This window comes from Danio rerio, chromosome 4 (assembly GCF_052040795.2).
Source record: "Danio rerio strain M-AB ecotype USA chromosome 4, GRCz13ab, whole genome shotgun sequence".
Lineage (NCBI taxonomy): Eukaryota > Metazoa > Chordata > Actinopteri > Cypriniformes > Danionidae > Danio > Danio rerio.
The window spans coordinates 25,653,211-25,666,768 of record NC_141024.2 but is presented as its reverse complement, the minus strand read 5'-3'; the positions used below and the strand labels follow the sequence as shown (position 1 = coordinate 25,666,768).

The 13,558-nt window shown below is 38.6% G+C and overlaps 1 protein-coding gene across 41 annotated transcripts in view; it reads left to right on the top strand.

Annotated features, from left to right (window-relative positions):
- The window catches only part of gata3 (GATA binding protein 3), a 28,946-nt gene extending 16,689 nt beyond the window's left edge, over window positions 1–12,257 (top strand). For 8 of the 41 annotated variants that reach the window (XM_087246032.2, XM_087246035.2, XM_087246036.2 and 5 more), the window contains 5 exons: window positions 2,288–2,628; window positions 3,627–4,160; window positions 6,503–6,648; window positions 8,246–8,371; window positions 10,890–12,235. In XM_087246032.2, coding sequence (XP_087102158.1) covers window positions 2,409–2,628; window positions 3,627–4,160; window positions 6,503–6,648; window positions 8,246–8,371; window positions 10,890–11,180 — 1,317 coding nt within the window. In that variant the 5' untranslated portion in view covers window positions 2,288–2,408 and the 3' untranslated portion in view covers window positions 11,181–12,235. Of the gene's footprint in view, window positions 1–1,781; window positions 2,629–3,626; window positions 4,161–6,502; window positions 6,751–8,245; window positions 8,403–10,889 lie in introns of those variants that run through there. The other 33 variants (XM_087246045.2, XM_087246041.2, XM_087246043.2 and 30 more) reach the window with 18 other exon arrangements.
- Window positions 12,258–13,558: the final 1,301 nt, after the last annotated feature.

Here is a 13,558-nt window from a genome sequence, read left to right as displayed (position 1 = left end):
AGCCATGTGAGTGGGATTCTACTTTATTTTGTTTTGACAGCTTGGAGGATGATAAATAACAGCATTTTCTCGAGTGGAAAACGGCTCGAATGCTTGCAAAACTCTGACATATCGTGTCTGTATAGTTTTCGGGGCGGCTTCCATCCTTGTCCCGCGCACAAAGCTTTAAGACGTTCAGTCAAGAAACAAAACACATAATCGGGATTTCACTCGCTGCCTTCGAGTACCTCTAATGTACGCTAGCGCGCGGGATAATAGCTCGCGCGGATCATTACACGCGTCCGCTGACAGCTCGACAATGACAGTGAGCCAGTGCAACACTTTCCATCCAACTTCGGTCTTTACGATCGAAAGAAGAGGCTTTCCTCTCTGTACGGGGGGAGGAAAATGCACTACTACTGAATCAGCATTTTCAAACCAATTCCTGTTAAACAATAAAATAAAAATAAAATAAGTCACCACAAATGAATAGAAATTATTATTATTATTATTATTATTATTATTATTATTATTATTATTAATTTGCATTTATAAATTGTCATTTATTTTTCCTTAGATTCCACGTTATGTGTGTGTAGCGGGTGCTTTTCTGGACACCTATGGAGAGGAACCAAGCTTACAGGGCATATATTTAATCTCCAATGTAGAGTATATTTCCTGCCTGTTTACTGACGTCACGTCCAGCGGCGTCGGCAGGGCTGGCCATCATCTTTGCGCATTTCAGAGCATCAAACGAGCAGCCCAATTACATTTTGTCAATCTGTGGGGACGGGCTGGCCAAACCGGAGCATTACAGAGAAATCACCCCAAGGGCCAAGCCCCCTTATTACAAGTAGAATAATAGCGAATAATACCTGACACAGTCCCTTAATGTGGCGCACACTGTCAGAAAATATGTTCCTATTACATTTTAAGGTTAAAGTTTTAACCACGCATGCTGCAACGCTAATGCATTTGCGTCACGTTACTTGTAATAGTCCCTTAAACGAATAACGATGCAGTTGTTCCCATAGAGTCCTTAAATTAACAAAAAACGGCGAATTTCAAAGCATATTATGGAAATGAAAAGCATGGTGATACTGTATGTACAACTATAGGCTATATGTCGCATCCAGGGTTGAAGAGCCTTTTTTGAACACGCACAGAGATTCATTAGAAAAACGAGCTTGTCACCGCGAGAGGACGCACTGTCACAGTTTAAAAGAGAACACACACCACACGAGCTGATAACACACACACACACACACACACACACAAACAGGCCACACAACGATGGGGAGTTTCACGACAATTTGATATATATATATATATATATATATATATATATATATATATATATATATATATATATATATATATATATATATATATATATATATAATAATAATTCTAATAAGACACGTAAATAAATATTTGACTTAATGTTTTACATTACACAATACATTAAAACAGTTTAGTTATTTTTAGGATGTACGCAAAGCTTATTTTCCTATTTTAAAACCTGTAAATTTTACTAATTTAAAGTTTTACTTTTTTTAATCACAATTTTGGCCATCTGTTCCAAAATTATTTTGTCTTGGCTGCATGGGTTTTGCATTTTTTCAAATAAATAACTCGTGCTACAAAATATATTCTTAATATGAATGGGATTCAAAATTGGGCGCAGCTCCTGGTCATCTTTCCCTGGCCCACTTTATTCAATTAGTCCAGGCTGTTGGGCCCCGCCCCTGCTGATGACACCACAGACCCTCCTTAAGTTGCGTCGCGCCACAGCTGTCTGCGAGCATTGAGCTGACTGGCGCCATCCTGAAAGAATGCCTTCACTGTAAAAAAACACAGAGAGAGCAGTGCATTCAGAGACACAGGGAGTGAGCACTAGAGAGAGAGTGAGAGAGAGAGATAGAGAGGGAGGGATGGAAACAGAGTAAGAGGGAAGAGGGTTACTACTACTGCGCATAAACACAGATTTGATCAAACTTGTGTTTAGTCAGAAGGCAGAAAACTTATCCAGATCGACCCGGCTCGGCCTGAACCTTCACACTCACTTGTTGAGTCGACGCAACGCAACCGAGAGAGAAAACTTGCGGAACTTGACGCGCGTTTTGGATGCGTGCGCGGACTTATGACCAACTTTTTTATAAATGCATTGACTTTCTGAAGTTAATGCGCTTTAATTGAACAAGCGGATCCAATTTTGTATTCGAGCTTTTGACAATTTGCCAATGACAGAAAGAACACAAACAAACGGACGGACTTTGTAAAAACAAATTGTCTTGTTTAATTTCAGGTGATCGGAAGTAAAAAAAAATCGAACCAGTGGATTAAACAAAGAAGGAGTTTGGACTTTTTTTGAACTTTCGTGTTGTGTGTATCGGTGAGTGTATGAACGTTTGTTAAAAAAATAAACGATGGAAGTAAGTCCGGAGCAGCACCGTTGGGTGACCCATCACACGGTCGGCCAGCATCCTGAGACACATCACCCAGGACTGGGACACTCCTACATGGACCCGTCGCAGTATCAACTTGCGGAAGATGTGGATGTATTGTTTAATATCGACGGACAGAGCAACCATCCGTACTACGGGAACCCGGTTCGGGCCGTGCAGAGATACCCACCGCCACCTCACAGTAAGTAAACCAGTTCTAAATTAGCCTTCGTTTTTTTACATTATCTCTATTTTATGAACTAACTGAATTAATAATATGTAACGACAAGAACTGTTGCAATCATTGTATTGAACATATCTTTTGAAAACTGTACTTTACGTGTGGCTTACCTGAAGTGGTGTGTCACTGGTTTCACATCTTTCTAGTACCCTGGTTATTTTTATTTTTAGGTTACACAGTAATGACATAATAATAAACAACACAATGTGATCATTTAATCTAAAAAGAAGTCTAAATAAAAAGAGGGACACGTTAAATTAATTAAATAAAAAAGTGTATAAACACGTTATTTGTTGATTTGTTTAATGTATTAATATATTGCGGTCAAAATATCATTACTAGCACAAGCAAGCTGGGATTTGATTTAAGGCTTTTTAATATAAATTTTAATTTAACTCGTCACTTTAAACAACGAAGTGCTTTTTCCTCTACTAGGTACTTGAATTTTAGTGCGGAAGAACAATTGCTTTAATTTATTGACATGACTTCCTGAGCGGAATGGGGCAAAGCGTGACCTCGTTTTTTCTGAATTACCCCATCTTTAAACACATCAAAACTTTCAAAATCCCTTCAGCATCAATAGATACTGGTGGGCAAGGTATCGAAAGTAGTTTGAAAGTGAGAAACTGACGAGGGCTGTTAATTTTGGGACCCTTCCCAGCGCCATCGAAAGCCTCTCACAGTAATGTAGGCCTTTGACGTGCAGTTTCACAGTTTACTCATTTAGTCAAGTTGCACTAGTTCTTTTATGCAATAACATGTTCTTGCTAAAAAGGGTTTCAGTTAAATACCAGATATGCGTACAAAACAAATAAATCAAAATTGTAAACACTCATACTGACCTGACTGCATTTTTTTGTATTTACAATTCATTATATCTTTATTTGTAACTGATTTTAATTTATTTAGACCAATTGGTATGACGAATCCCACAACAGACTTGTCTTTTGTTTTCGCAGGTAGTCAGATGTGTCGCCCATCGTTGCTGCACGGCTCTCTTCCTTGGCTCGATGGAGGCAAATCTATCGGCCCTCACCACAGTACCTCCCCCTGGAACCTTGGGCCTTTCCCCAAGACTTCCCTCCATCACAGTTCCCCTGGGCCTCTGTCCGTCTATCCTCCAGCTTCTTCCTCCTCGCTGTCCGCTGGCCACTCCAGCCCACATCTCTTCACCTTCCCCCCAACTCCACCCAAAGATGTGTCCCCTGACCCTGCAATTTCTACGTCAGGTTCGGGCTCATCTGTTCGACAGGAAGACAAAGAGTGCATTAAGTACCAGGTGTCTCTGGCAGAAAGCATGAAGCTGGATTCGGCTCATAGTCGGAGCATGGCCTCAATCGGAGCGGGCGCGTCCTCCGCGCACCACCCCATCGCCACTTACCCTTCCTATGTACCCGATTATGGGCCGGGGCTCTTCCCACCAAGTAGCCTGATAGGTGGGTCCTCTTCTAGTTATGGTTCCAAAACGAGACCAAAAACAAGGTCCTCTTCAGGTAGGCGTGCGCTTTATTACCCTTTGATTTTTACTAACATAATCATAGCCAAATCATTCAGCATTAGCTCTATTTTTCCCTCCAAGAGCTCCCTCTGTTATTGTGCTAGCTATTCTTTTTTCCTCAAAAACAGCCTCCCAGGTTAGCCAATTCCTAGACTATTGATTTAGACTTTTTTTTTTTGCTTCGTGCCAACACTTGGCTATCAAATTTGGGCACAGTCCACATCTTGTGTTCAAGGAGCTTCAATTGCTTAGCTTCTTAAATATGAAGAAATCTTATTTATGATATAATTCCAAAATAAGATGTTATAATTTCAGGCAATAATAATATAAAACACTAACAACCAGCCGTGATTATTTTCTGTAATTGATATTAATGTAAGCTATTTTATAATCCTGATAAATTAATGATTCAGTAATCTTAGCCTTTTTTGTGGTAGCCTATCGACTTTTCCTTTAACAGAAATTAAAGATCGCTTTACACTCTTGCCCTGCACTATTTTCCTACCATATTCTGTTTATAGAATATTACATCTAATGTCGTCTAGTTACAAAGCGGAATTAGCTTCCCTGATTTATTAAACGTCGCTCAGTATATGCAGATGAGTCTACACGTTTAATGCGGAGCGCTTGGGTTTTCCGGATGTAGATGTGTGTGTGTGTGTGTGTGTGTGTTTTCTCTCTCATCTCTTGCTTCTCTTGTGCCTCGCAGTGCACGGCCCCGTCTCTCTCGCGTTTATATGTTTAAGCTAATCCAATTATTTTCAGACTGCTGCACGCGACAGTTGCATTGTTTACTTTGCGCAGAAACTTTGATAGAGTCCGGATGCGCCGCGGATCGCTCGGAATAACGAATGAGCTGGCGCAATGCACGACCAACATGCACAGACAGTGTTATCCAAACACACACTGAAAATTATTTCAAAAGGTCAACCTTTTTTTATGCAATTAGCGAACGCACCATTAAATCATGGTCTATTTATGAAAATGATTTAAGGATAATGAGATAAAATTGGTTTTAACGTGTTAATAATAATAATAATAATAATAATAATTATTATTATTATTATTATTATTATTATTATTACTATAACTTATACATTTTAGATGTATATAATTGTGTATACATCTTAAAGTTACAACAACAAAAGATAATATTGTATATATTGTTATTCAATACAGTTGCATTTTAATTTGTATGAGTTTAGAAGAGGCTAAAGATTGCATAATAAGCAGACATACGTAATCCAACCTGTTCCTTTTAGGTTTTATTATGAAATAAAATTACATAAAATATAAAGCAACAGAACACCCCGTTACACATTTGCGTGCATGTATCTGGGGCGACGTGCTCGTGAGGTCTGTGGGTTTGGGGCAGTTACAAGCACAAAGAGTCTCTGCCTCCACACATGATGGCAGAAATGCTGTCAGGAACAGAGGGGCTGCACGGCGAGGTTGTTTTTCGTTTCAGCGGAGCGACCGGAGGCGTGGGTCACTGAACATGTGAAGCGCGCGCCCTTCACCTGTCAGTCAAACGGAAAGAATGCCAATCAAGCGCTACGCTGTTTTAATTACGTAAAAAGAGCAGGTTACACGATGAGTTAATTAGACCGACGCTTTCACTCATTGTTACAGAATCCATTCAACATTATTTCCTCGAGCACATCTTAATTGTTCCCAATCACGTGCTTTAGCTAATAAACCGGGAGGTTGTTTCTGTGGAAAATCGGGCCATATATCCAGCAGCTTTTTTATTTATATTTGCGATTCCCCATTCTAATAATTGATGAGGGCATCGTTGTTTAGATCCAGCGCATTGATTCGTATATCTCTGTGTACAATATTCACAACATTGCCTACTTAGGACCGCTAAGTTATTTGTTGATCTTATCAGGTGATGTCACATTTGACGATTGAGGAGTTAAGCTTAGTGATGTCATGCTAGATAATGTTTTTCATTTGGTAATGCATTAATAATAGTCCTAATAATAATAATAATAATAATAATAATAATAATAATAATGTTATTAATGCATTTCCAAATTCATACTTTTTTTTATTAGTGCGACTCTTCAGCCTGTTTGTATTTTTGATATTGCATTTTCTTCACATTCCTATGAATAATTCATTATTATTCTTAATCTGTGTATTATTTGTGTATATTATTTGCATCATATTTAATCTGCAATAATTCTGTTCAATATAGCAAACGAGCAAATGGCCACTATGTTTATGCGCACCAGTGGCATGGGTTGTGTAGTTGTGCTTGCGTGTGCATGTAAGTTGTGTTTTAGTGGCTCTAAAAATGAGATGTGCATGCGTGTGTATCTGTGTTCGCAGAGGGTAGAGAATGTGTAAACTGCGGGGCCACCTCGACTCCTCTGTGGCGGAGGGATGGCACCGGTCACTATTTGTGTAACGCCTGCGGACTTTACCACAAGATGAACGGACAGAACCGACCCCTCATCAAGCCCAAACGGAGGCTGGTATGTTGCTCTATGGCACTGTATTAATGACACTTCTGTCTTTTTCTCTTTCTCTACCCAGGAAGAAGTGTTAGCTGCAAGAAATTGACTCGCCAAGCGCAGGTGTCAATTCTTTTAGATTAAGCAGTTATTATTATTATTATTATTATTATTATTATTATTATTATTATTATTAGCAATAATAATAATAATGCCATTTTTTTGTATCAGAATTTTTTATTTTATTTTATTTTGTTCCCACTCGACACAAATGCCCAGACAATTTAATTGTATCTCAAATATTGCTGACACTGTGTGTCTACGTGTTAGCGTAACGAAATTTGTCACGGAGCGACTTCAAAGTGTTGTGAAACGAGCGCTTATCTCAAATGAGTCCGCGTGGGAGGCGATCAGCTCCAACAGGTCAAATATGTCTGCAGAAATTAGGTTCAGTTCTGACAATATGCCATTCATCAGGGACACTGTTTCACAGGGATTTAATAAACGAGAGAGGAACAACTCTCTGCTTTCAATGGCCTGGCAGCACCGACACCGTTTCTCTTTAGGCTTTGGATAGAGTCGAGGCTCTTGAGGCGCAGAGAAATAGTCCGAGCTCTGCTATTTTGGCATTGGCCTTCTCTCCCTCTCTAATGTGAAAAGCCGACTTCCCAGGAAAAGACTGGCGGATATCTGAGCGCTGCTGATAAAACTCCTCGAACAACAGCGCTCGCTCCCGCAGTCTAAACACACGGGCGAGAACGCGCATACAGGAGTCACGACTTCAGATTGATCTTCTCAGCTCAAATGCTGGAAAAGAAAAGAATAGAATGTATGAGGGATATAGAATTACCCTTATAGAACAACAAATTTACCACAGAATTTGAATTTAATTCGTTTGCTAGTACAAATCTCTCCAAATAAAAAACACTCACACTTCGCATTTTTGACGATTCGATCACACGCATGAATTAATCGACACTTTAATGACTCATCCCATTTCAGGACATTAAATGCAGCATTTGCCTATGCCTGCATTTTCCCTCCTGCATAGCCCATTTCAAAATCATACTGATTTATGTAAATCCATTGTATTTCAATCTAGTTTTATACTCATTGTTTTTTTTAAATCTTTTTAATAATTGATTGCTAGTAACTGCATATAATTAATAATTCTAACTGCTTTTCTTTTCTTTATTTTTTTTGCAAGCTATTTTAGTGCAGCATATAGATGTGAATAAAGATGGCTAATATCTAACTGAAGGTTGATGTTTAAACGTTGGATCCATTTCATGTAGTACGGCTGTTTCTCCATCATTTACCGGGAAAATGTCATCAGTTTTAATGGGCACTATTTAAACCAGTGCTTTCATGTCCTTTGTAAATATTTAGGTTTGAAAGGGCATGTGCGCAAGACACTATTTTTACCCATGAGCTTAAAGCACCAGTGTTTTGGAGATCTCTTTTCCTCTGACATATTTGTGCATCACTTAGAACCATTTGCAGCTTAAGGAAACAGAAGGGGATGGGGGGCCATTAGCACCATAGGAATGCAATCATCATTTTAAGTTCTGATATTATAAGTGTAATAACTGTGTTTTTGTTTATGTGTGTCCATCAGTCTGCTGCCAGACGAGCTGGGACCTCATGCGCAAACTGTCAAACGACCACGACGACACTGTGGCGGAGAAATGCCAACGGCGACCCTGTCTGCAATGCCTGCGGCCTGTATTACAAATTACACAATGTAAGCTCCCTAGCTGTCTTACACTTCTCTAGTAAGATATTTTCTATCTTCTCTTTGCATGCTTTCATGTCATGCCATTTCTTACTCTCTCTCTTTCTTCATTCCTTTATTTCTTTCTTTCAGTCTGTTTGGTCTTTTGCGCCTTGACTACTCTAAAATGATTCAATACTCAATCATATGCTATTATGTTTCCGTTCTATGCATTTCGCAAGACCTATTCAATTGACCCTATTACAGTATTGGGATTTTCGCACCCTAGGAACATCTTAACCCATTATGAGAGCCAAAAATATTTTTCAGCATTGCCCTAGTGGTCCCACTGACGTTAGAGTCAATTTCACGAAGATATTTGTTTAGCTCTTCCTCAAATTATTATTTATTTTTATTCCTATTATGCCAGACCTTAACTGCTAGTACTGTTGAACTATTGAATTACACTTCAGTTGGTGGTATTTCTATGTTAAACATATGCCGGGGAACATTTTCATTCTACCTAATCAGCTCCGGTATCCTGTATCATCACACTTTGAGGCCCCACGCTCCTGTTTCACTCCTTTACTAGTCACGCAAACGCACCATGTTAAATCATTTTGCTATGTTGGTTTTGGCTGTTTCGTAAGATCTCAAAAAGAAAAACTTGACCTAGGTTATCAGGAAAACAAATAACACGTATTATCGTTTGAAACAACCAACAGTCTGGGCTAATTGGAAAATTAGTTTGTTTTGGTACATCTTATTTTTCTGTTACGCTCAGCCTGCTTTGAATCAAATTCCAGATTTTGCATGCCAAATTGAGTGTTCTTCACTAACTTGCATGTTCGCATTATCATAATCACTCCCATCTCTCATTGAATGGGCAGGGATTTGTCATGAGTACTGATTTGTGGTTGTATTTGTATGTCTGTATGACATTTCATTCTCAATTTCTTTATGTGGTCACTAAAATCACAACTGAAAGAGTTACTTATAGTCAACAGCTTTAAACAGTTGAAGCCAGAATTATTAGCCTCCTTGTTTATTTTTTCCCCAGTTTCTGTTTCACAGAGATATTTTTTTAAACAAATTTCTAAACATAACAGTTTTAATAAAAGACTATAAAAAATGTAGCTTAAAGGGGCTAATACTTTTTATATTAAACTGGTTTTAAAAAATTAAAAACTGCTTTTATTCTAGCTAAAACAAGATAAATAAGACTTTCTCCAGAAGAAAAGATATTATCAGATATACTGTGAAAATTTCCTTGCTCTGTTAAAAGTCATTTGGGAAATAAAAATAAAAAAAATCAAAGGGGGGGTGATAATTCTAACTTCAACTGCATGCATGTTCACTGTGATGTCCAGTGGAGATGTTTTAATAAGTGAGCAAAAAAGTACAGATGCTCACATTGCATGTATCTATATTTTAGAAATCAAAATGGTTGAATAACTAAAAAAAGTATAATTCTGAAAGTTTCGTAAACAAGCTCCCAACACTCTTTCATTAAGTGTTTTAAGACCAGGAGAAAAAAAGTCCAATTACTGGCTGAAATTGGCAGACTTTGGCAAGCGGACACTGTGCTTGAGCCCGGCTGGCCCTAGTATGGGGTTTCTTTCTTTGGCAAGACTGGCATCGTCCATGCTTGGCATCAGAGGCTAAATCCAGCCTAGTCCTGATATGACCCAACACACGCACACTTGTACATACACACTAAGAACATACATGTCTTATAATGAAGTTGTATTACATAAAGCATTAAAGTGACCGCCTTTGTTTAACCAAATCCTAATCCCAGTAACCGGGGTGTCAGCTTCCAACATGAAGCTGCAAGGAGAAATCGGAAATTAGATCTGTTTAATATCTCAAGTGTTTCTTCAAGACGGCAATTAAAGAGATTGAACTGATAGAATAAGAGTTTTTTTAAAAGGCAAAAGTTAAAAATAATACTAAAAATAAAACTTCTCATTCCCATACTTGTGTAACTTTCTTCTAAGCATCAAAATGAAATCTTGTGCTGCTTTGCCTGTCTACTGACTTTGTTTGTACAGACATAAAAAACACAGACTTTTTTTTTTCTAAAAAAATCTTCTTTTGAAAGGAAGGAAGTCATACATGTTTGGATCAACAAAATGTTACATTAATGACTCCTTTTAGCTCTTCTGCTTCTCACAAGTTGTTCAAAATATCTATCAAACTCTACTCCAAAGTTTGCAAGAGTCTCAAAATTCCGAAATTTAATTACAAACCAAGTTATCCGAGCTATTCTATCCACATTAATTTGACCATGCATCAACAACTGTCTCCTTTGTGTCTATTTTTATTCCCCGTATGGAATTTTAGGAGAAACATCTGAGATTATGTTAATACTTGAAAGGAACACAACCGTCTCCTGAAATATCAAGAGCAATAAAGTGTTCCTCTGGATGTCTTACGAAATTAAAAACCGTGTTAAATGTTTCCATTATGCTCTGGTCTTATGTAACCGGGACGGTCCCGTGGCCATTATTAACACCTCCGCCTCTCTCACTCTTTCTCCTCGTAGATCAACCGACCGCTCACCATGAAGAAGGAGGGCATCCAGACCCGGAACAGGAAAATGTCCAGCAAGTCCAAGAAGAGCAAAAAGTCCCATGACAGCATGGAGGATTTCTCCAAAAGCTTGATGGAAAAGAACAGTTCCTTCAGCCCGGCCGCCCTGTCGCGTCACATGACCTCGTTCCCTCCCTTTTCGCACTCGGGCCACATGCTCACCACACCCACCCCAATGCACCCCTCCTCTAGCCTGCCCTTCGCCTCACACCACCCATCTAGTATGGTGACGGCGATGGGCTAAAGCGACGGCCCTGCTACCTCCAATCTCCCACCGGTGGACATCTCAAAGCACCGTTAACCTTGAAGCCTGTCACCCGCCGCAACCCTCCAGCTCCCTCACGCGCTACATGGCCCCCCCTTTGATACCTGTCCCGCTTAAAACCCTTATTTCCCCCGTATTACAAGGAAAGAGAACAGACAATGACTTTCTTCATTGCCCCTTCAACCTTGAAGCCTCGCACTGATGTCAACCTTCATTTGTGTACAAATGCCATCTTTCCTGTGGGCATCGAGGCACAAACATTTACCATACTTTAAAGTAACCTTCTCTAACTCCAAAACCCCTTCTTCCTCTTGATCGCATCTCCTCTACTTCATCCCCCAACCTGTGAGACACGAGGAATCGAGCTGTGAATGATAACAGGAGATGAACTCTGCATATATTTGTAAAAAAAAATGTCTGAAATACATTTAATGAAGACTTTTTAAAAGAGCGAAAAGGCGAGGACGGGAAATGCCCGCGGGCAGCTATTGATAAGAAGGGTACGACTTAAACCTGCAAGGTGGAATGACTCTGTCACGATTTCTATCCGAAAAGTAGGAGGTGAGATGTAGGGAGAGGAAACCTAGAATGGAAATGGTGTGTAATGCATTAAAACTCGTAGTCAGGTCTGTCTTGCAGACTTCCAGCTACTCTTCTGGATGTGTTATAGGTCTTGGGCAATTGGTTTGTGTTCACGTACACATACACATACGCACATGCACACACACACACACATACATGCACACACACGCACGCACACACACTCTCTCACATATACACCAGAAAGACTTCTTTGGGCCCAGGTTATATGCATTGTGAAAAAAAGTTCCTGTATTTGTTATTTGTATGTATAATTCAGAGTACCAAAAATACGAAAGAAACAAAGATGTAGAATTATTTCTTTATGTAATGCAGACTGAATGGTTGTACAAATTTAATAATCACTAGTGTAAAAAGAAGACTTGCTTTTTTGTTGCGTAATTTTTTTTTCCCTCTTTGAAAATAATAAACTAGTTTAATCTCTGTTGACATCATACAAGAATGCCACGCCAAGAAGCCTGTGTGCATTTTCATGTGAGTTTGTACGTTGCTTGAATGCAAGAGTGACTTTTTTGTGGGTATATGGCACTGCGAATGTGTTATATCTGACACATGGCTTTCGCTTAGCCACAAGGACACCTCTAGATTTACCCAGAATGCTGCTGGCCGCACACCAACAGGAAGCCTAGAAATAAACAGACATGTTGTGCACACTGTACACAACCTGAAACGCCACACACCACCAACTTGAAATTGAAAATCTGTCAGCATTTCTTGTCACATCAGAAATGTTCTGAAAGTGTCGGCACAGCAAGAAAATGGAATATTCCCCCCCGCCTAAATTGTATTCTGTTTAGTTTATTTCATTTTAATTTTAGTTTAAATGAAGAGGTTAACATTAGGAAGACAGAAATACTTCAAGATTAAGTTTCGGTGAGTTAATAAGTTGTATTACATAAAGCAGAGTTAAATTATTTTACCTCGCATTAAACTGACTTTAAAAATGACAATTTACTTACAGTTACCTTGTTTCAAACTTGCTTGATATTCTGTTTTCCACTGCTGAACAAATGAAGAATATGTTAATAACCAAAAAGTTGATGGTCCCCATTCATTTCCACACTGTAAAACTTAACAGCAAAAAACAATCACTAAATGAAATGAGTTTGTTTATCTTAAATAATTTGTTTTTGTTTACTAATGCTAGAAGGAATACCAAACCATTTGAGTAGCTATATAGTTGTTTGGACTTAATTCGTTAAAGTTAATTAATAGTGATTTGATGACTGAAGTTAAAATATTTAGGTTGCTAATACTGTGTCAATTCCAGTTCTTGGAGGGCCGCAGCCCTGCACAGTTCAGTTCCAACCCTGCTTCAACACACTTACCAGGAGGTTTCAAACAAACCTGAAGAACTCAATTAGCTTGATCAGGTGTTTTAATTAAGGTTAAAGCTAAACTGTGCTGAGCTTTGGCCCTTCAGGAACTGGGTTTGACACCAGTTTGATGATATCAACACAAAGTATATATATGTATATGTGACACAATATATGTTTACAGTTCTCAAAACATTTTTTTTCAATACTTAAATAGTTTGCCGCTATCTGTTTCCCTTAAACAGTTGGAGTTAAGTTAACTTAACGAGTTTTATACAAACATATGTATTTCCAAAAGGAGGTTAATGGGGATCAAGAATGGTTTAGTTACAGTTGTCATTCAAAATAGTTGTTCAGAAGAAAAAATGGTACCACGTTAGAATAATAGTCCATTAGTTAATGTGTTTAATAACAATGATTAACTATGAATAATCTTGTAAA